The sequence below is a fragment of the Bemisia tabaci genome, chromosome 6 (genome assembly GCF_918797505.1).
Source record: "Bemisia tabaci chromosome 6, PGI_BMITA_v3".
NCBI lineage: Eukaryota > Metazoa > Arthropoda > Insecta > Hemiptera > Aleyrodidae > Bemisia > Bemisia tabaci.
In genome coordinates this window covers 7,709,995-7,734,902 of record NC_092798.1, presented here as the reverse complement: position 1 = coordinate 7,734,902, position 24,908 = coordinate 7,709,995, and the positions used below count along the sequence as shown (strand labels likewise).

General features: G+C 40.7%; 1 protein-coding gene across 1 annotated transcript; it reads right to left on the bottom strand.

The window, feature by feature from the left end:
* Positions 1–739: 739 nt before the first annotated feature.
* Positions 740–23,852, bottom strand: LOC109033469 (uncharacterized). The gene is made up of 2 exons (XM_019046101.2): positions 23,529–23,852; positions 740–5,570 (listed from the first exon to the last, which is right to left on the bottom strand). The coding sequence occupies exon 2, from the start codon at positions 5,432–5,434 to the stop codon at positions 2,744–2,746; it is 2,691 nt and encodes an 896-aa protein (XP_018901646.2). The 5' UTR covers positions 5,435–5,570; positions 23,529–23,852; the 3' UTR covers positions 740–2,743.
* Between the last annotated feature and the right edge of the window lie 1,056 nt (positions 23,853–24,908).

Below are 24,908 nucleotides of genomic sequence, written 5' to 3'. Positions count from 1 at the left end.
ACCGGGCTGGGCAATGAAGCAGGATTTATTCAGTCAAAAATTCGACAACCTTTTGCAATGGGCCTGTTGCAAACTTTTGCTAGAGCAAAAATAAGAATTGTTTCTTATAGATAATGCCTCAAAAATCACGATGAGCGCATCGGCAAAGTTTGAAATGCACTCATAACTTCACAGTCTGCGTAAGAAATTTGCGGTTTTTTGAGCTTCCCGCTTCAAAAACGATACTACGGCACAGGTGAACATTTTGTAAGAGGAGTCGTTCCGTCGTCGGCAATAATCATCATGGCCGACGCCAATCCGCCAAAACACGTTTGAAGGGACGAGATAACACCTGAACTGGATTAGACCAGATAACAATCGGTGTGTTAACGTTCATATTTTCCACGCCCGAATTGGTTGACCTTGAACTCTCCTCGAATTACGCGCGGAACTGCGCGCAAGCGTCGGCCATGATGAATATCGCCGACGATGGAGCGACTCCTCTAACAAAATGTTCACCTGTGCCGTAGTATCGTTTTTGAAGCGGGAAGCTTAAGAAAACGCAAATTTCTTACGCAGATTGTGAAGTTATGAGTGCATTTCAGATTTTGCCGATGCGCTCATCGTGATTTTTGAGGCATTATCTACAAGAAACAACTCTTATTTTTGCTCTAGCAAAAGTTTGCAACAGGTCCATTGCAGTGACTAACGTGCCTGGCTAATTTTAGAAACAGGGTAAGTGTCATTACTTTCCTCGAGCATAGAGGATTATAGGGCCTTTATGGATCGGCTGGAGATAACAGTTCCTTATTACAAAATTTAGTTCAATTTTTATTCTTCTTCGTTCAGGGACACTGCGTTAAGAGGTGACAGGGGGTTTGGGTAAAATCAAACATTATAAACTTCCAAGCAACGCTCTTAATATTTAGATGCCTGCTAAACCAGACGTACTTAACAATGATTTTACCTTTAGCAGGAAGTCAGTGTTTATTGGCTTTATTGTGAGCTATAAAAGCTGATTTCCTGATCCTGAGTTGATTCTGAACTTTTATACTAGGTGTAACGCTTTTCACTTGAAATTTTTATGATGGCATATTTTCTATGATGTGCTGATTCTTTACCCTGCCGTGCGATCTTAAAACTCTCAATGAAAAATGAAATTTTTCATGCATTTAATTGGAAAATTGGACGTATTTATATACGAAAAGATCGCGCGGGTGTAAAAGATTGGTCGTGCTAATTAGTTCTTGGGCGGTAAGAATTCATGCAAAAAATAAAGCGCCAGTGACGTCAGTGGCGACGAAACCGTCCATGTTGTCGCCCTTCATCCGCTTTAACTCAGTATAGCCATGTCTACAACGCTCTTCTGCCATGCCCAATTGACCCCGGCTCGTGCGTCCCAGCAAATTCGGTTGGCACATAGTTCTTTACGCAGAATTTAGAATCCCCCTTTTCTATTTCACCTTAAGGTATCACGCCCCCTGACCAAATTGTTTCTTATCCACCTCGCCACGAACGCACCCCATCTTTCCCTCCCGAGAATAGTTCTACTTGGTAGAAATACGTCCCATAAAAAAAGTTCCGGCGCACAGTGGATCGAGTCAATAGGAGAGGTCGGACAATATTTAGAAACTTTAAACGCATATAACTCCGTTTATACAAAACTTTGATGTTCTAAAGGTTGTTCCATTGGTTTCCTCGAGAAATTTGCTTCTGAGGGCAGTCCTTGAGATTTGAAATGTGCCGAAATAAACATTAAAATTTCCAGTTTCAGTCAAAAATTTCATGTCCGACCTCTCTAGTTGACTCGATGCACTGTTCGGCGCCGCCGGCCGTAGCGAGAAAACGTATTCTTTGTACAAATATCATGGCACGAGTAAGTTATACCAGAAAAAATCGACGGATCAGATTAAAGGACTCGCATAATGTCTACGCATTACGTAAAAATGATCTTGACTGTATTTTTCACCTATAGAAATTTGGTCAGTTACTAGTGAGTTCGTAGTTTTTACTTACCATGCTTCTACAATATTAACGGAAAAAGAAGCACTGAAGTTTAGAGGAATCAGGTTCATTTTACTTTCTCTTCAGACTAACCTTTGAAACTTGACAAATCATTCATTTGGATATTCCAAACTTAATAAAATACAGATTTAGTTGGGGGGGGGGGGGCTGCGAAAGAGAGGAAGCGAATAAAATTGTCGATTAAAAACAGCTAAAGGTGAAGAAATGTCATGGATATAATAGATTAGATTTTCATTCTTAATATGAGAAAATATTGAAACATTTTCATTCTAAATCTAAGATCTAAATCTATATTCAGCAGAAAAAGATACAACAGGAGGTGAAACACTAATTACTTGCTAAACATGACAAACTGAAGGCGAAAAAAGTGAAAACTTATACGGTAGGTATACTTTTTTAACAAGAGGATACGGTAAAACTATGTGAAAATGTATTCATTTTAAACGTACGAGGAAGTTTACCTTAAATAACTCTAAACGACCAATACATATGCTAAAAAACCTATCGTTTTAGAACTTCTGATATTGAAAGCTTCCTCTTTAATGATACAGTATTTATTTTAAATCACCGAAGATTATACTCTAATTAAGATAACATCACAGTCAACTTTTTTATGAAAATTTCGCAAAGAGCTTCGACCGGACAGCCTTTTCACCCGCAAGTATATTAAGGATATTAAATAAATGTATTTTTTTCAATGAAGTAAGATTAAGTGCAGGGAATAATCACTAACTCCAAATTAAACACTTAATGCCGTCTTTTTACTCGAATGTTTATTAAAACAATGCACCTTTAAATCAAACTCCCATTTATAAGACGCATGACACTCATCGCAACTAAAGGGTCTTTCATCCGTATGGGCGAGTCTACGCTTCTTTAAACAACCCTTTTCTTTGAAAGATGCATTGCACTGATCGCAACTGAACGGTCTTTCGTCTGTATGGACAAGGTTATGTTGATTTAAATAACGCTTTTTTTTTAAAGACGCATTGCACTGATCGCAACTGAATGGTTTTTCATCCCTATGAGTCATTATATGCCTACGTAAATCACTCTTACGATTAAAAAATGCATTACACTGATCGCAACTGAATGGTTTTTCATCCCTATGAGTCATTATATGCCTACGTAAATCACTCTTACGATTAAAAGATGCATTACACTCACTGCAAGTAAACGGTTTCAAGCTCGTATGACTCATCACGTGACTAACCAAAACGTTCTTACTTTTGAAAGATGCATTGCACTTAGTGCAACTGAACGGTCTTTCATCTGTATGGACAAGTTTATGTTGCTTTAAAACACGCTTTGTTTTGAAGGATGCATTGCACTGATCGCAACTGAATGGTTTTTCATCCGTATGAGTCATTATATGCTCACGTAAAACACTCTTTTGATTAAAAGATGCATTACACTCACTGCAAGTAAACGGTTTCAAGCTCGTATGACTCATCACGTGACTAACCAAACCGTTCTTACTTTTAAAAGATGCATTGCACTTAGTGCAACTGAACGGTCTTTCATCTGTATGGACGGATTTATGATTCTTTAAAAGACGCTTTGTTTTGAAAGATGCATTGCACTGATCGCAACTGAAAAATTTTTCATCAGCATGAGTCATTATATGCTCACGTAAATCACTCTTTTGATTAAAAGATGCATTACACTCACTGCAAGTAAACGGTTTCAAGCTCGTATGACTCATCACGTGACGAACCAAACCGGTCTTCCTTTTAAAAGATGCATTGCACTTAGTGCAACTGAACGGTCTTTCATCCGTATGGACGAGTCTATGCTTCTTTAAAATACTTTTTGTTTTGAAACATGCATTGCACTGATCGCAACTGAATGGTTTTTCATCCGTATGAGTCATTATATGCTTACGTAAAGCACTCTTTAATTTAAAAGATGCATTACACTCACTGCAAGTAAACGGTTTCAAGCTCGTATGACTCATCACATGAAGAACCAAACTTTTCTTCCATTTAAAGGATGCATTGCACTTAGTGCAACTGAACGGTCTTTCATCTGTATGGACAAGTTTATGATTCTTTAAAATATGCTTTGTTTTAAAAGATGCATTGCACTGATCGCAACTGAATGGTTTTTCATCCGTATGAGTCATTATATGCTTACGTAAAGCACTCTTTAATTTAAAAGATGCATTACACTCACTGCAAGTAAACGGTTTCAAGCTCGTATGACTCATCACGTGACTAACCAAACCGGTCTTCCTTTTAAAAGATGCATTGCACTTAGTGCAACTGAACGGTCTTTCATCCGTATGGACGAGTCTATGATTCTTTAAAATACGCTTTGTTTTGAAAGATGCATTGCAATGATTGCAACTGAATGGTTTTGCATCCGTATGGACGATTCTATGATTCTTTAAAATACGCTTTGTTTTGAAAGATGCATTGCACTGATCGCAACTGAAGAGTTTTTCAAAAGCATGAGTCATTATATGCTCACGTAAATCACTCTTTTGATTAAAAGATGCATTACACTCACTGCAAGTAAACGGTTTCAAGCTCGTATGACTCATCATGTGACTAACGAAACCGTTCTTCCTTTTAAAAGCTGCGTTGCACTGATTGCAACTCAACATTCCGGATCGCGTCTCAACATTCCTCTGCTGCAACGATGATCCTGAATGAGCTGCGTCGAAGTTGTGCGGGTCTCCTCTACTAACGAAGGTAGAATATTCATCGGAATTTCCTATGTTTTCAGGAAGAGGTGCTGTTGCGTCCGTCAGCTGTGCCGAACTTCCGGAATTCTCTTTTGAACGCAAAAGTGCCTGCCCAGATTTCGACGGTACGTTCCCCCTCGAGTTATTCGGGGTACCTCCGTCGATAAGCGAAAGTCCGCCGTCCTCGCTACAATATTTGCACTCGCAAGATGCAGAATTAGTATGAGCTTTCCCAAGTCGACGATCGGATCTGGAGAAAAGATCCACAATTTTCACGGATAGCTTCCGTGATTTTAGCAACTCAGATTCTGAAAAAGTTACAGCAATGCTGCTCGATTCATCATTCAGGTTCGTAGCACGGACTTTTTCGACTTTGAGTACAGTTGGGACGAGACACTCGGTCACGAAACTAACTTTTTCATCCAGATCCTCTGCCTCAGATATTAGAGGCATCTGAGACGATTCATCCTCTATTTTGTCACTACTGTGCAGTAAAGGCCTGTGCAGTAAAGGCGCTGGCGATGAGTATTCATTTTCGCTGTCAGCTTCCTCTTTGATCAGGGGAACGAACGGTTCTGGACGCTTGGATTGGGGTGGTAATGGTATCGATTTGGCATGGTCAAAAGTTGCGAGAAACCCACCTTCACTGACTTCGGGGTGCAACCCTTCTTCTTCGATTGATTCCCGTTTGATTTTGGGATCGTCCAGTTGGGGTGCCGTCTTTCCAGAGGGTAAGTTCATTTCAGTTTTTTCAGCTGACTAGATGGATGAGCCTTTGCTCAAATCTTTCATGGCGATTTCTTCGGCTCAAAATTGAGAGTATCATCGACGGATACCCACAAATATGGATGTGAACGTCCGCGGCGCAGTGGCATATCTGTGAGCAGAGGTACAAGACACGCGAGCATTACTTATGCGGTTACGTAAAAAATAAAATTGAAAGGAAAAAACACTAAAAAAGTTCACTTTGGAATAAAATGAATTGAAAAATCGAATCGCTTGGATTGAGGATGCTTCGTGCTTGTGTCGACAAGTACTGCCGTTCTGAGGAAGAGCACTGAAAAAAGAGCTTGAGGCGCAGAACGAGAAAATGGTGCGGCGCACGAGTATTGTGTAGTCAGAAAACGACGCCACGTACTGGGTTGTGCCGCGCACCAGACGAGTTCGGTAGGCGGCACGATTCTTCTCGTTCACATCCTCATCCGCGGCATATCATTCCGAGCTGTTTTGAAAATGTGTGTTTATGTATCAAGTGTTTCAAGGTTTCAGGCACATTTTTCGGGTGCGACATTTTCAATTTCATTCAACGTATCGGAACATTTCACAGTAAAATATACATTAAATTACTATATCCAGAGCGCGCATTGGTAGCCTAGAGGTTAAACCTTGGATCCCTGTAGATTCAGCATAAAATCATCGCACCCGATCGCGGCGAACTCCGCGTCGCGCGCCGTCAGTGAAACCGTGGCCTCGCGCGCCGTCAGTGAAACCGCGGCCTCGCGCGCCGTCAGTGAAACCGCGGCCTCGGATGCACCCGGAGATGCATCATGAACCGCGCTCATGCATTACGCGCGCGCGGGATTTTTATCCTCCACAACCCCCCCGGCGCACACTGGATCGAGTCGATGGGAGAGGTCGGACAAAATTCGGAAACTTTAAACGCTTATAACTCCGTTTATCCGAAACTTTGAGGTTCTAAAAGTGGTTCCATTGGTTTCCTCGTGAAATTTTCTTCTGGAAGGACCCCTTGGAATTTAAAATTTGACGAAATTAACATCAAAATTTGCGGTTTTAGTCGAACATTTCAGGTCCGACCTCCCTAATTGACTCGATCCACTGTGCGGCGCAATTATTCGACTTCACCCGGCGGCGGCGGCTCGCGCATTTCACACTCTTCTAAGGGAAACAGCCCCCCCCCCCCCACCCCCCCACGCACGAGCGGGCCCGTTCTGCCGAGCTAAGGAAAAACGCCGTATTAACATCCGAATGTTGCCAAATTTCCGTTTATAAAACATTCATTTTTGAGGAGATTCGTGAGTATTTTGCATTGAAATTTTCAGATGCTGCAGATTATATTGCGAGGTAAAATCTTTGAAAATTTGGGAGACAAATCTCCACAAGTTTCGTCGGGAATTTTTATTCTATCAGAAGAAGTTTGGCAACGTCTGAAGGCTCATGCGGCGTTTTTCCTTAGCGTGGCAGCGCTGTTTCGGGGATCCGTTTCCCGGCGGGAAGGATCCAACGGGCACGATGACGCGATGAGCGACGCGAACCAGACGCCGCACAGTGGATCGAGTCAAGAGGAGAGGTCGGACAAAGTTTGGAAATTTTAAACGCTTATAACTCCGTTTATACACAATTTTGAGGTTCTAAAAGTGGTTCCATTGGTTTCCTCGTTAAATTTTCGTTAAGAGGCACTCCTTGAAGTTTAAAATGCGACAATTTAAACTTGAAAATTTGCAGTTTTAGTCAAAAATTTCATGTCCGACCTCTCTCATAGACTCGATCCACCGTGCGCCGGCCGTCTCCACGCTCTGCCGTGCTGAGTAAAAGCGCCGTACGAACACTCGAGTGTTGCCAAATTTCCTCTCAGAATATATTTATTTATGAAGGCTATGAATATGTTCCCTTCGAACTTTCGAACTTTTCAGACCAAATTACGAACGAACCCCTCTTAAAAATCGGAAGGGAAGTATTCACGAACTGAAAATTTGTGATTTGTCAAAGGAAATTTGGCAACGCCTGGCGGCTTATGCGGCGTTTTTCAGGGCGGCAGCGCTCTTTCGCCATGAAAAAATGAAGCGTGTAGGGTCAAAAACGCACGAGTCGACTTTAAAAAGACTGACGTAATAGGTGCTTTCTGAGCCGCATCCAATAAACAAATTCAAAACCGTCGAACATTGTTAACAGGTCTCAAATTAAGCCGATTCCGCTAATGGGGAGGGGAGAATGAGGGGAGGGGGAGGGGGAGGGGGACGCTCGCGACAACTAAACATTGATTTTTCCGAATTTTCTTCCTTGCAGATAGGTGGATTTTCAACGAATGTGAACGCTTTGAATCTGCTGCGATTATTCCGAGATAGTGCGAAAAATATTATTTAACAAATGTCGAAGCGCCTTCATTTTCATCTGATACTGTGCAATACTGCAGTGGTGAAATAGTTGCTCAGAGCGCCTTCAAGAGTGTCGCTTCGACTTGATGGCAGAAGATCACTATCGCCGCTGATATTACACTGTAGCAGCTCGTGCCATGCGCGGTTACACATTTCCTCATCACCGATGGTGAGGTAAAACACATTCATACATCGATTTGCGACGTTGCAAGTTTTCGAAAAAAAAAACTAGGTTACCAAATGTAATCAGGAATTTATAGTGAATCAACCCAGAAAATGCTTAAGTACGCGCCTGTCCAGCGTAAAATAATGAGTAGACCTTTTCAAAGGTGGAAGAGGCGAGAATTTTTAAGGGTCAGAGGCTGTCTACAATGGAATCAATAATGAAAACTTCATACCTTGGGACATTGGGAGACAAATTTTGAAGTAAGTCAGGAGATGGGTGCGTAAAAATGTGGAAGCTTGGATAACGTAAATACGGCATACTATTAAATCCGTGTGTAAGGGCACCCTAACGTAGTGTGCCTCGGTAGAAATGAGTTGTTCCACACGCGCATATGGATCGCATTTGGCAAAACGGAACCAGTGCGACTACAGTGTTTTCAAAATCTTGCAACTTCTCCTTTTCTTTGAAAAACAGTTAAAACAAGTATACAGTTTTACACGATTATTTTCCTTCAAAATTAAAAAAAAATTGGTGAAAAGCCAAAGCCATTTGCTACTGTGGGAGATTCTTCATTATTTTTTATGAAGAAGCAACAACGAATCACGCTGAATCCTTTTTGCTGAATGCGAACCATATTTGGGCTAAACACTTTTTTTTTTTTTTTTTTTTTTTTTTTTTTTTTTTTTTTTTTTTTTTACAAATAAATTTAATATGATTTTTACGTGGTGTAAGCTATGCTTTACAGAGCATAGCCCGAAGGCCTTGTTTACATACTAATTTATTGAAGCCTAACTTAAGTTTACATCTACGTTTATTATCATTGAATCCCCCATGTAGTTTCCCTTTATAGAGTTACTTAATGTCTAAATAGGTACTTGAAGTTCCTCGATCTTCTAGTCTTTTACTCTACATTGTTCTCCTCGGGATCACCGAGAAACCTTGTGTTGCCAAATCATGCAAATAACACTCTCGAAAATATATTTCGGTAGCTCGCGTTGCTGGGGTTCTCGTGAGCTACGGTAGAGTCCCTTTATACAGAGAGTCAAGACAACACCTCCTCATGGAGTCACAAACGGGAATAAAGATTACAGAAATTGAACGTTTTTTCTAATCTTTGATCGGCCCATTCTCCAATTCCTTTCTCCGTTCCTTCTCTCATTCTGTTTGTTCCTTGCCGAACCCGTAATTCCCCGGTCCATTCCAGATTATAATCTTTGCAATCGGTGAAAATGTAATCTTTATTCCCGTTTGTGACACTGTGAGGGCCTAAGATACGGGAACCAATCAGAAATGGATTTACATTGTCTTGACTCTCAGTATAAAGGGACTCTAGGCTACGGCTTCTTCTAGCGGCGGAGTTTTCCGAGTGTCCGGTCACGGTCGGCGACTCGCGAAGGCGGGCCTCCAACCCGTGGTGCCGGGCCAGCCGCCCGGGCGCGGGACCGGAAAGATGGAAAGATCAGCTCGTGAGCTCTGTCCGTTCTCGCCAGACGGACCAGAGCTTCCCGCAGCCTTGCCGCGTCCAGCCGGAAGAAAACATAATCCACGCAGACGCGCCCTCACCAGGACTCCGGGCTGATTCTTGACATTCATAGACAAAGCTATAGACTAAGAAGACAAAAGAGATATATGGAGGGATCCTGCGGGCTGATTATTGAAATTGATAGACAAAGCAATAGACAAAGAGGACAAAAAATATATGGAGGGATAATATTGCTGGAAGCGGTTGGTTGCCATGGACAAAGAGCGTAGGTGATAGACTAACTAACGGTAACCCACGAGAGACCCGATGGTTAATCCATCATTTATCTCCTTAGTCTATAAGAACCACCCGTTTCAACCAATAGGATCGCTATACTCCTTATGTCTACTTTGTCTATAGCTTTGTCTATAGCTTTGTCTATAAACGCCAATAATCAGCCCGCTGTTCTGCCGTGCCAAGGAAGGACGCCGTATGAACATTCGAGAGTTGCTAAATTTTCCTCGATAAAATGGTTACTTTTAAGGAAAGGTATGAATATTTTTCCTTGAAACTGTCAGGAAATTTAGGTGGAATTGCGAACGAAATTACCCGAAAAATTGGAGGGAAAATTATCATAAGTTTACCGGGAAATTTGGCAGCTCCGGAGGGTTCATGCGGTGTTTTTCCTTAGCAAGGCAGTATTGGTGGAAACTGGTGGTTGCAATGGACAAAGGAGGTAGATTGTGGTAATAGATTAACTAACAATAACTCACGAGAGACCTTATAGTTAGTCGATCATTTACCCCTCAGTCTATAAGAACGACCCATTTCAACCAATGGGATCGCTACAGGCTCCCTATGTCTTCCGTATCTATAGCCTTTGGGCCATCAATTTCAACAGCCCGTTGGAGTATCTTATCATAAACAGGGGGGAGTTCGGACATGTCGAAATATAGAGCTCTTAAAGCAGCCAACCTTTCAACGCGAAGAAAGCAAGAAAAACAAACGAACAAACTCAGTCTTATTTTCATAAAAAAATTGCCTGGAGGAAAGTCAAAAGAAATTAAAAGGAGCAATTAGTCTCTAAGCTGTAGAAGAAGAGACTCCCGCTTTCTGGGACGGATTCCCAGATTTCACCCTGAAATTTTTCATTCCGCAATAAGTGCCTAATTTTCCCGGTCTGGGCACTATGCATTTTAAAAAAAAAAAACCGACAACGTGGAGCGGGTCTAAGATCCCATCGGTAAATATTTAACATGCGACCGAAAGTGGAGCTGATCTCGCACGAAAACACAGACACCCTTAACTCGTCTGCCCCCCCCACCCCCCTCCCCCTCGGAGTTTTTCACACTTTCTTCACATGCCGCGGCCGGTCCGAAGGCGCAACGACCGGCCGACGCACACCGGATCGAGTCAACGGGAGAAGTCGGACAAAATCCGGAAAATTTTAAAAACAGTGGCGTGGCGGGCTTTGCGATCCATCGATATTTCTCCATTTGAAACTGTGGTAAATAATCGATTATTAAGGTGTTCGCTGCGAACGCCCCGTTTATCTATTCTTTTCCATAGGTTTAAATGGCCGATCAGTTGATATATCGCAAAGCACGCCGCGCCACTGTTTGAAAACTTATATTTTCGAAAACATGAAACAAAAAAGCTCAAGAGTGGTTCCATTAGTTTTTCCGTGAAATTTCCTCCAAGAATCAATCCTTGAAATTCAATTTGTGAAGAAATAAACAGCAAGATTGAGAATAGTATGATTTCTGTTATTTACTTTTTATTCATTGGTTTAGAATATTTTTTACTTCTTCGGTTGGAAAGGGTTTAAACTAGGTATTAGAGGATACCTAGAATGAAAAATTAATGAGCCTGGCTGTTAGTTCAACAGTTTTTGGTGTAGTAATGGGGCTAAATAATTGTGGTATTCAAAAAATAATAGGTCATTCTTCTATCGTTAATCTTCGTTGACTTTTTTACAGAGTAAGAATTAGATTAAACTTTTTTTTAATTTTATAAGTTTTATGTGTATACTTCGATGATTAATCAATCTATTAAATAAATACAGTGTTTTTACATTAATCAACTTAAACTTAGCCAGATAGATTTGCTTAGAAAGCTGATAGCATTAGCCTATAGTCTAAGGATCGCTGGGTTTCCTCCTTCTCCTCACCGGAAAAAAAAATTGCCGGGGTACTTATTAAAAATCTGCGCGACAACTCTTGAATGTTAATAAGAACGCTACGGTTATTAATTCAACGTAGCTAGGATGTTACTTTAACAGCCAGAGTGTCCATGACAACATTCAAGAGTTGTCGCGCAGATTCCTAACATCCGGGATGTTACTTTAGCAATTTTTTTCCCCATGTTGGATTTACAATTAAATGAGTGGTAGCTAAATTATCTTTAAGCGAATTTTCGCGATCGAATATCATTCACCGTTGAATGATATTCGACGATTGTGCATTTTTGTTCAATGATATTCGACTTCTTCGTTGGTCTCACCAGAGACCGTTGAAATCCATCAATTTGAAATTTCGAATTCACCTCGGGACTTGAATTCGATTTTTGAATTGATGCAATCGATGTCAGAAACTTCATCTCTCACCAAAATTTTTGTTCTGTCATCTCTATCTGTTGTTGTGTTTTGTCAATTCAAGTCTGGTGTTTTCGCAATTTCTGTGTTTTAGTGTTTCGTGTTTTCTTATTTTCTTCTTAATTTCATTTAGGAAAAAAATCTGAGCTCTGATTGGCTCCTGACATCACCGATCATCGGCATCACTCAGCACTGATCAATTCGTTTGATGAATGACATTCGATCGCGAAAATTCGCTTTTAGATTGATTATCTTTGGTTGCCAGTGATTGACAATGGACCACTAGACAAGGTACGAATTTAAGTAATCTGGTACATGTTTCTAAATCAGAATTTCACGTAGAACACGATGCACACAACGAAAATGACTGAAAACAACTCATAACGAAGATATTAACGTTTTTATTTCACATTGGTCACGAGGAATTTGAACTGCCCGCTCACAAGAAACTCAAAGCTCTACGTGAGTCAAATCGCCCACTACAACGGTTTCAGCAAGCTTCTCAATCGAGCAATGTCCATTTCCCCCATGTGTTGTTCAAACTATTAGCAATTTGTTATAGCTGAGCAAAAGCATCAAGATTGAGGTATCCAGATTTTTATACCGCAGAGACTGTCATGATAACGTTTAGCGCGCGATGTGATTCACGTGGAGCATTGAGTTTTCATAAGAGGGTGGTTTGAATTCACGCACTAAGAATCATTAAATATCCTCTTAAGGAGTTGATTTCGGTAATTTTCGTTGTGCGCATCGTGTTTTACGTGAAATTTTGGTTAAGAAACATGTATCAGAATGCTAAAATTCGTACCTTGTCTAGTGGTCCATTCAGCCAAAAATTTTATGTCTGACCTCTTCTTTGAGCTCGGTCCACTGAGCGCCGCACATTGGTTCCAGAGCCCGATCTAGGCGGCATTAATTAGAATATCACCCTTACCAGCGTGCAACATATGCTTATATGTGTTTTTTGGGTCGCTGATCACGAATTTAAAGTCGATTTGACCCTATCGTTAACCATAATATGGTAAATATGCGTAAAATAGCAAATTCGCACTCAACACGGGATTAATAATTTGACAACGTGGCTCTGTGCTTGAACTATGATAATCTTGACAAATTTAATGATTATGGTCATCAAGAGCGATCTACTATTTTACTAATATTTAGACCCTGATGGTTATTTTTGTTGAGGAGGGGGGGGGGGGTTGTTACATTGAATAACTTCACGAAGCATCCAGTCAGCACGATCTGTTTTTGGAATCTACTTCTGGTTGCAGTTTCAGAAATGGCAGTATAAAAATTCAATAAAAGGGTGTCGCCCCTATCAAACCATTTTGACCAGTGAGCAGGAAAAAATTCACGAAACTGCAATGCCTGTTGATTTTTTATTTCCAGAGCAACCTTAAATTTAAAATGTTGTAATATATTTTTTTCGCTTCAAATGGCAAAAGATATTTGTCTCTGTCAGGACTACTACCTAGGATTACTTAGTACTAACTAGAAATGGCCACTTGAGACCCGGCAAAGTACCTAGTTGTTTTGGGCCGTTTTGGTAGTAGTAGATCATTTTTAACACGAAAAATTTTGATCTCCTCAGAGTGTTGCACGCCCATGGAAATGATATTTTTGGGTAATTCTTTGGAAAACCTATTAAATAAACTTCCCTTTGGATGAATATCATAAGAGAAATAGTTTTTTGACATTGCCTGAGAGGTCGAACGATATCACCCACCCGTCACGCGAGCCACATCCAATACTCATGAGGGCTGAGCAGGCGACTTTAAAAGGCTGTATTTCACAAATAGGCAAAAACTGGCAAAAGATATTTGTCTCTACATCATGACTAGGATTAGTACTAACTAGAAATGACCGCTTGAGACCCGGCAAAGGCCGGCAAAGTAGTTGTTTTTGGCCGTTTTAGTAGTAGTAGATCATTTTTAACACGAAAAATTTTGATCTCCTCAGAGTGTTGCACGCCCATGGAAGTGATATTTTTGTGTAATTCTTTGGAAAACCGATTGAATAAACTTCCTTCTGAATGAATATCATGGAAAGAAGTAGTTTTTTGACATTGCCTGAGTGGTCGAACGATATCGCCCACCCGTAACGTCCCACATACAGTACTCATGAGGGCTGAGCGGGCGACCTTTAAAAGGCTGTATTTCACAAATAGGCAAAAACTGGCAAAAGATATTTATATCTACATCATGCCTAGGATTAGTACTAACTAGAAATGGCCGCTTGAGACCCGGCAAAGGCCGGCAAAGTAGTTGTTTTCAGCCATTTATATGGAAAATTACGCGAAATTAACGTAAAATAGCGCTATGTCTAATGGCTTATCTAGAGCCATAGACTTAATCTAAAGTTATGATTTAAGCATCGTAAACCTTCAAATTTACTTGAATATTAGGATTCTACCTTCAAAACCTTGTTTCTTTGCCCAAAATGGCAACAAACCTCTATTAGGAACATCACTCGAATGAGATAAATGAGGAAATGGATACAGCCGCAGAGAGAACGGCCTGCGCGCTCACCTTTAGGAGCTTATCATTTCCTTATCACTCATCCAATCATCATGATATTTGGCCGAAATACCCTCCAGAGTATGTAGTGTCGACCAGTTGTACTATTTTTCAATTTTTCCAAAAGTCATTTTTTCGAATTAATGCCGCCTAGATCGGGCTCTGGAACCAATGTGCGCCGTGACGAGACGTCTCAATGCTCTGCTGGCTTCTCGCCTCCGGTTCCGCGTCCAGCTTCGCGCTTATCCGCTCTGCCGTGCTAAGGAAAAACGCCGTATGAACCTACAGGCGTTGCCAAATTTCATTTAACTAAACACTAGTTTTCGAGAAAATTTGTTAATATTTTTCTTCCAATTTCTCAGATAATTTTGTTTGCAATTTGATCTAAAACTCCTGGAAATTTCGAGAGAAAATATTCATAACTCTCCTCAAAAATGAACATTTTATGGAAGGAAATTTGGCGACTCTCTGATGTTCATACGGCGTTCTTCCTTAGTATGGCAGCGCTGGCGTATAACCTCACTTGAACTCCGTGATAGAGAGGTGCTTCATGCGAAGGCAGGGAGAGACCCTCTGGTAGCCTCAGAGACAATATATGAGTACTAGGGGCTATACCCCCTGGCCGCTACGCGGCCCAACCCACAGAGGCTCAATTAGCCCCGCTTCGACAGAAGAACGACCCAAAAACATTAAAAGGTTTTCATACCCGACTCTCATTTGGACTATATATATATATATATGAGTCGCTTTTAGAGCGCTCTTTGGCGCTGTGCGACGCCTAATCGCCACAAAGCTCGGTCTTCCCACAGGTCATCAGGGAGTTGACAATCTCTTATCTCATTTAACACCCCCTGTCGCCAACCTCTCACTGGGCACCTCTCATTTGGACTAGAGTCCCTTTATACTGAGAGTCAAGACAATTCGGCTCATGGATGTCACAAACGGGAATAAAGATTACAGAAATTGAACGTTTTTCGTAATCTTTGATCGGCCCATTCTCAAATGCCTTTCTCCGTTCCTCCTCTCATTCCGTTTGTTCCTTGCCGATCCTGTAATGCCCTGGTCCATTCCAGATTATAATCTTTGCAATCGGTGAAAATGTAATCTTTATTCCCGTTTGTGACACTGTGGAGGCCTAAAATACGGGAACCAATCAGAAATGGATTCAAATTGTCTTGACTCTCAGTATAAAGGGACTCTAATTTGGACGTATTTCTATCAAACGGACCTAAGCGCCATAGGGTGAGGAAGGTAGAGGGGGGCTTGGATTGGCGGCAGAATCGGGCGTCCGGCTTATTTCGTCCTATACTCGCAATGCTTTTCCATGGCGCTTAGGTCCGTTTGACAGAACGCGCTATCCAGGATTCTAAATTCCTCAAAAGAAACTCAAATTGGCGCTTAGTTCCGTTTGATAGAAATGCGTCCATTTGGACCGCGTTTAACCAAGCGCGTTAAACGCGTTAAAGGAACCAAACCACATCAGCTATTGTCAAGTTTAACTGATCGATTTAATTTTTGACGAGAGAGCGTTAGTGCGGATACATTTAAAAAATTTAAGGAATTTGCTTCGTAATAGAGAGAAAATTCACTGAAATTTGCACGAAAATCTGTACAACCGTTTTTACGCAGGAAATTAAATTGCCTGATTAAATTTGGCAATAGCTGATGTGGCTTGGTTCCTTTCTGTTTCACGCGGTCCATATAATCGATATTACTCTGACCGGAAGCGATTGGATTGGACCGTTAAGAATCGATTGAAAAAATCGGCGTTTATTTCAAACTTCACGCCAAACGAACTACGCGATATTCCGCTAGGTCGGTACGGAAATTTCCGGAAAATTATGAACATCAATTTTCACCTCAATTTCGCGGAAAATACGCGATTTTTCTACCGATGCAAGACATGTATTCATAAACGTTAGGAATTTGAGCGAAAAGCTAAGATTCTCCTTCAATTATGCGTGATACCACATACCTACTCCAGAGTTCGAATAGTTGCTAGATTGACCTCCGCTTCTAACAAAGGGAGGAGTACTGGAAAATTCATCTCAAACTCACGCGAACTACGCGATATTCCCAGCGGATTCGTTAAAAGTCCGGAAAAATTACGCGCTTTCCATCTTGGTATCGTGAGAGATGCTCTATTTTCCCGCCGAGTTTGTACAAAAATGGACCACTAGGCAGGGTACGAATTTTAGCATTCTAATACATGTTTCCGAACCAAAATTTCACGTAGAACACGATTCGCGCAACAAAAGTTACTGAAACCAACTCTTAGCGAAGATATTAACGTTTTTATTTCACATTAGTTACGAGAAATTTGAACTGGCCGCTCACAAGAAACTCAAAGCTCTACGTGAGTCAAATCGCGCACTACAATGGTTTCAGCAAGCTTCTCAATCGAGCAATGTTCCTTTCCCACCATGTGTTGTTCAAACTATAAGTAATTTGCTATAGCTGAGCCAAAGCGTCAAGACTGAGGTTGCCAGATTTTTATATCGCTGAGACGTTTATGATAACGTTTAGCGCGCGATGTGAATGACGTAGAGCATTGAGTTTTCATGAGCGGGTGGTTTCAATTCACGCATCAAGAATCATTAAATATCTTCGTAAGGAGTTAATTTCGGTAATTTTCGTTGTGCGCATCGTGTTTTACGTGAAATTTTGGTTAGGAAACATGTATCAGAATGCTTAAATTCGTACCTTGTCTAGTGGTCCATTGTGACAAATAACGCGATAATCACTGGGATGTCACAGCTGATACGAGATTTTTCCAGCGCTTATGTAGAATCATTAAGCATTACGAATTAGGTATGTGCGGAAATTTCCGGAAAATTTACAGAAAATTAAGAACATACAAAGATCACATAGTTCTCACCTTAATATCACGGAAAATACGCAATTTATATATCGATGCAAACTTCATAATCATCAACGTTAGTAATTTGAGAAATGCGAAAAGCTAAAATTCTCCTTCACTTTCGCGTGATACCACATACCTACTCCCGAGTTGGAATATAAGTTGCTCGATTAATATCAGCTTCTTAAACATTTAGAAATACCGCGAATTGTATCTCAATCTCGCGCGAACTATGCGATATTCCTAGCGGATTTGTAAAATCATGAAAAATTACGCGCTTCCCGGTTCGGTACAGCGGATGTGCTCTTTTTTGCCACTGATTTTATAAAAAATGAGAGAAATTACTCGATAATCATTGCAGTATCGCTATCGCAGCTGATACGCGATTTTTCCAGCAACTGTGTAGAATCATTAAAAATTACGTGTTAGCCGTGTACGGATATTTCCAGAAAATTTACGGCAAATTGATAAAATAAAAGATCACACAATTTTCACATTAATACCGCGAAAAGTACGCGATTTTCACATCGATGCGAGCTTCGTATTCACGAACGTCAGTATGTACTTTGAGATGGGCGATGAGCTAAGATGCTCCTTCAATTTCGCATGATACCACACACCTACTTCGGAGTTCGAATAGTTGCTCGATTGATTTCCGCTTTTTTAAATCTGAATTTCATATCAACATAGCGCGAAGTACGTCTTATTTCCAGCTGATTCGTTAGATCCGAAAAAAACTACAAGCATTCCACCTCGGTGCCGCGGGGAAAGCGCAGTTACTGAGCTGTATGTTTAAAAAATTGAGAAATTTCGCGCACTTCACCGCAAAATCGCGGCATGTACACGATTATTCCAACGGCATTGAAAGCGATTTAAAGTTACGCGTAGTTCGACTCAATATTGAGGAATTTACGCAGGGTTTCCTGCAGTTCATCGAGATCACAAAAGATCACTCAATTTTCAGGTCGAGATGACGGAAAATACGCAATTTATAGATAGATGCGGGCAAAATATTCATGAGAGTCAGTTACTTGAGATTGCGAAAAGCCATGATTTTCCTTCAATTTTGCGTGATACCACAAACCTACTCCGGAGTTCGAATACGAGGTCTGTTAGATTAGAAACCGGATTTTGGTCATAACTAGCTCACAATGCGTTCGAATTAGGTTTTCTTGAGCTTTTATGATAGCTGGAAATATACTTAAGAACGCTACGTTCACAGATTTTGTTTATTTTGATCAGTGTTTATTCTGTGTCATCTTGAATACAAGTAAGTCAGGTCCGTTTTGCGATTTTCAGCATGCGAGCACTGATAGAGCAAAGACTCAACATTTAATTTTGTTTTAAACTCGGTACACCTTGTACCGAAACTTTTGGTATGCTAAGTAAAGTTTACCAAGATCATTGTATGAGATGTTCCCTCTGTTTTGAGTGGGTTAAACGATTCAAAACTGGTCAGGAGTTCGTCGAAGATGAGGAGTATGGGAATCTACCCTCAACGGCAACTGACATTCGTCACGTGGAAGAAGTGCGGGCAAAAGTGCTCGAAAATGGTCGTTTCGAGCTTGTTGAACAGAGTAATATTTCTGAAGGCTATGTGCATACAATTTTGATAGAATATGTAGACACGCATCGAGTTTCAGGTACACTTGCCCCTTGATTGTTGTCCGTTGAACGAAAATCCAACCAAATGTCAATTTCCCTTTAGCTGCTTGAACGTTCTAACAATGATCCTACATTTTTGGAAAGGATAATTTTCTGTGACAATACTTTAGTGTACGGCTACGATATGGAGACGAAACTCCAATCGTCCTTGTGGGTTGAAAAATGTAGTGCAAGACCGAAAAAAGAGAGACAAGTTCGGTCAAACATAAAAATCGCAAAACACCCTTGAGGTTGCCTTACTTCAAGCCACATACCAACAAAGCTAATTATGATTTTTCAAATTTGTGAACGTAGCGTTCTTAAATATATTTTCAGCTATCAGAAAAGCTCAAGAAAACGTAATTCGGACGCATTGTGGGCTAGTTATGACCAAAATCCGGTTTCTAATCTAACAGACCTCGTAGTTGCTCGCTTGCTTTCCTGAATGACGCGATTTTCAGCTCAATATCTCGTGACATGCGATACGAGTACGAAATATTTCCATCGGATTCGTTGAATTCTAGGAGATGAAGCACTTTTAATGTCGGTATCGCGTGGAGAGCGCGATTTTCACGACGATATGGTAACCAAATTGAGAAATTACTTACGCGCTCAATTGGCGGCGTGTACGCGATTATTCCAGCGATATTGAAAGTGATTAAAAGTTACGCAGGCTCCGACTCAATATCGAGGAATTTTATTCATTGGGATCATAAACAGGGTGTCTGGTATTTTGTGCTTTTGAAAAATCCTGATATTTTCCTGATTTTTCCTGATATTTTATAAAAAAATTCCTGATTTTATCATTTTGAAAATTCCTGACATTTTCCTGATTTTTCTTTGAGAAATTATCGGAAACAAAGACGGCGCGGCGACTCCTGGCACGGTAGGCAAAGAGCAGTGCAGTAGGACTTCTCCGCTGAGGAGATTCGCGTGAGAAAAATTCCTGATAAAACGTCCGATTTTTCCGATTTTCCTGATCGGCCAAAATTCCTGATATTTTCGGGTTTTCCTGATGCTAGACACCCTGAAAAAGGCTCACATAATTTTCACGTCAAGGTGACGGAAAATACGCGATTTTTCTACCGATGCGAGATTTATATTCATTAACCTTCGGAATTTGAGAGAGGCGAAAAGCTATGATTCTCCTTCAACAATGCGTGATACCACATACCTACTTCGGAGTTCGAATAGTTGCTCGCTTGCTTTCCAACGCTTGAAAGTGAGAAATGACGCGATTTTCAGCTCGAAATCAAGTGACATTAGGCGCGGAGCAACAAAATCCGTGACATACCTTGAGAATTGAAGCGCTGGATGCAGAAACGGCATTTCTTGGTCGTGGTACCCGAGGATCTCCGTTAACGTCTCATCCACTGCATTTAAATAAAATGCGTGGAATTCCTTAAAACGTTAACTAAATTTTCCTCATTATTTTAAAATTCTGAAAACTATAAATTTCAGAAAATTCACCCAATGGTTTCCTCTCTAGTATACATATGAATAAATTAGCAGTGGGGATCCTGAAACACCGCTACCAAAAAATGCCCTTTCTCAGTGGCGTGGCGTGCTTCGCGATACATCGATTGTTACGCCATTTAAACCTATGGTAAATAATCGATTACTAAGGTGTGCGCTGCGAACACCCTGTTAATCGATCCTTTTCCATAGGTTTAAATGGCATAGCAATCGATATATCGCGAAGCACGCCACGCCACTGCCCTTTCTACACCCTACGCCCCAATTTTCAGATGACAAAATATTTCCTTTGTAGGTAACTTTCATTCGTCCAAGTCTTGCGGACGCCCTGCGAGTGGCAAAATACTGCCAGGCAAAATAAAAAAGCCGCAAACGCATTCGAACTTTGCATTTCCTCCGAGAAAATATTTCATTTCATAGAAAGTTACAGTTATTAAATATTCTTCCTAGCAATTTTCGGACTTTTCAGACCAAACCACGAACGAAATCCTCTAAGAAATCGGAATAGAAATACACACAAACTTTCCTGAAAATTCGTGATTTATCGAAGGAAATTTGACAACGCCCGATGGCTCATACGACATTATTCCTTAGCAAGGTTGACTACCCCGTGAGAAGTGCCAATAGTTCACCCAGATCCAGATCCAGCGCAAATTGAACCTTACCGGTACCGTGGAAACGAACTGAGGCGTTAACAGGGTTGCCTAATTTTACAATTAAACCCTTAATTCGAACACCTCAACGTCCAGGGTCCAGGATCATGAGTCTCCGACGCGGCAACGTTGCGCCAGAGCTCGCAGCGTAAACCGAGCGGAGAGAAACCGGTGGATCACATTCACAACCGGTGCAGGGGCTGCGAATCTGTTTACGCTGGCTGGCTCTCAAGAGATCTGCTTTCTAGACTCGCATAAATGAGCTGGTTCCTCGATTCTTCATTTCCTCGTACTCGCCGCTCATCACGGCCGCACAGTGGAACGAACTAAGAGAAGAGGTCGGACATGAAATTTTTGACTAAAATTTCGAATTTTCAAGTTTATTTCGTCACAAATTCAATTTCAAAGGATAATCCTAAATGAAAATTTCACGTGACACCCAATGCAACCACTTTCATAACCTCGAAGTTCTGTATAAGCGGAGTTTTAAGCTAAAATGTCAAATTTCTGTCCGATCTCTCCCATTGGCTCGATCCCCTGTGGGCCGGGCCGAATTCCCGACTTTCCTGCACGGCTCCGAGAAAAAACAGCTCTGTCCGTAGCAGAGTTCGCCACTTTCCGCACGAAAGAGCGTAACAACATTTCAATGTTGCCAAATTTCCCCCCGTAAATTGCGTATTCGTTAGGAGACTCTTGGGCATTTGTCACTGAGGATTTCGCTGATCATTCCTCGGATTTCATGCAAAAATCAGGACGATTTCAAATAAAAATTTCACACGTACATTTCTGTAAAAGCAATGAATTTTTTGAGCCAGTTTGACAACTTTGGAATGGAGTTACGTTCCTTCGTCCGTGAGACGACGAGTTGAGGGGAAGACGCCGTAAGAGCCTTTTAACGTTGCCGGATTTTAATCGATATAATACGATTTTCTGGAATATTTTTGAAGTATTTTCATTCAGTGATTCGGATAACTAGGGGGCTAGCCCTGGCGATCCAACCTACCATACTGCCGTGCTAAGGAAAAACGCCGTATGAACCTTTAGGCGTTGCCAAATTTCCTTTGATAATACACGAATTTCTTGGCTAACTTATGAATATTTTCCTTCCAATTTGTCAGATAATTTTATTTGCAATTTCACATGAAGCCCCTGAAAATTCAAGGGAAAATATTCATATCTTTCCTCAAAAATAAACATTTTATTGAGGGAAATTTGGCAAGTATCGAATGTTCATACAGCGTTCTTCCTAAGCACGGCAGCATAGGCGTTGGTCTCGAATGATTCTATGTTCTGCCGTGATCAGGAAAAACGCCGTAAGAACATTCGATACTTGCCAAATTTCCTTCGATCAAACATTTATGTAATTTTTGAGGAAAGTTATGAGTAAGTAGGCGGTTTTCTTGGAAATTTTCAGGTGCTTAAGATCAAGTTACAAGCGAAATGTTGGAAACATATTTATTTAATACTCTGAAAAATTTGGAAGAAAATATTGACTTTCCCTGCTAATCCGAACTTAAGTAAAAGCACTGCCTCTAGGCAACTATTTTGGCGTGTTTGAGTACTTATTAAACGGTTAAAATTTGACAGGACCATCATCATACTTAACATCCTTTAACTGATCATAGTGATCAGAGCTGTTATTCCATGCGTACACTGAAGTCTGATCTTATGTTATATACTAATCTACAGCAACACCTTGAGGATCTTCCCAATAGAGATAGTGCCCAGAAATGTGCAAATGGGAGGAAGATTCATGCGTTATAAACAACAAGAAAATATAGTACGGGTAAGTACCAGGTATGGTGCGTGCAGGTTCGGCATGGAAGAGTGTTTAACGAAAGAGTATCCTGAGAACGGCACGCCGATAGCGCTGTTGTACAAAGGGCATAGACGGACATGAGCAAAACGCTCATGACACCAGACTCCAAAGATATTTTCACAAAACAACTTTGATGGGTACAAGCATGTGCATTGAGACAACTGCGTAGTCGGAATGGGCATCGGTTTGAGGAGAACTGTTGCTTGAGTCAACACTCCTTGCGTACTGAGTCTGAATGCATCGCTTGAAGATAACCTGCGATGTAGATTCAGGACGCAAGATAACAGATACGAGTTGCATTTTCTGCTCATCCTTGTTCACAGAACAAAACAAACTTAGGAGATAGAATACTGTTCCAATCAGATTCGATGATTATACGTTGCGAAGGTCTGACAGTATCTAAAACCTTCGTTTATTACCGCCCTCACGCCGGCAAAACAACAAAGCTGATAACAAAGAAAGGGTTAAGCACATGGAAATGCCGACAGATTTTGCTGGTTAGGGAGGTAATTTCATGAAAATTATCTTACCTAGTCAAGTTAAGAAACAGGAGCTTGATCCAGACACAGGAAACAACACAAACACATGCACGATTTCCACATTAAAAGCCACGAGTCGCGAAACACGTTGAAACATGCACGAAATAACAATCAACAAGGGGAAAGCGCTTCCGACAATCTTAGAAATGCACTGATGTTTTGTTTTTCTACCGTTCTATTCACCGGTTGCATGAGGAATTCCAATGCAGAGTTGACAAACTGAATTCAAAGTAAATATTAAACAGCAACATTGAAATACACTTAGTAAACCTAACTTGCAAGCCGACAACTCCGTTTGACCATAGAGAAAAAAAAGGAGGTGTTTGCATTTCGGGCATCTTGGAATTTTTCATAGAGTATCTATGGCTTTGATGACGTCATTGGGTACAGCGACGTTTTTATCCTGTCGATTTTCTTGGAAATGGTGTAATTTAAGGGAAAAAGTCATTCTATAAAAAGTGCTTCAAATTAAATAAAGAGTTGATTTAAGTAAAAAAATCGGACACTATGGTCCGTTTTTACAGCGTCAACATAACCCTCAACGAGCGTCTTATTTACATTGATGACGTAGGTGGGTACAAATCCTCAAGATGCAAACACCTCCTTTTTTTTCTCAATGCCGTTTGACCATGTTTGACTAGTGGAGTAGTGAGTGGAGTGGTGTGAGGGAGGGGGAGGGAGACCGGTACGTCAGGTGTACCAACAGTCGAAGTACATTTGGCTATTTTCTGAATACGGAGAACTAACTTTTAATGCTCAATAGCTTGTGATTACAGCAACAGCACAAACATTTTTATCCACCGTTGCAAGTATTTGTGTCATGATCCTGATTTGTAACTGGAGTGCATTAGTAAATATTCACTCGATTCAAAAGTTGAAGTGACTTTTTGGTGACGCCAACACTGGAATTATTTTTTTAAAATAAGGCGCAAACCTGCGAAATAATTTTAAAGGCGAACTTCAGCAGAACGAACATAAATTCTTAAATTTTCTTCACTCGAGCAATAATATTCGGTGAAAAGTAAAGAGAAATATTTGGATCGGATTATTTAGAGAAAAATGGAACAAAATCGGAGGTTTCAAAATTTGTAATGGACATACCCATTTTTTATCTGCAGCCATCATTTCGGAGACAGGTTGCTATCGATCGTTCATCTCTTCGACCATTTCCTCTCTATCTAACTTGATAAAATGTTTCAACGAAATTAAGATATGTGAAAATTAATTTAAAACTTAAACGGCAGGTTATATATTTCAAATGGTGTGAGCCATTATAATGAAGTCAAAAAACAACAAGAATCGGCTCTAAAACTTCTAACTAATTGAATAGGTTGTTATCCTTTTGGGAGGAAGCGAGGGATGGAAAAAAGA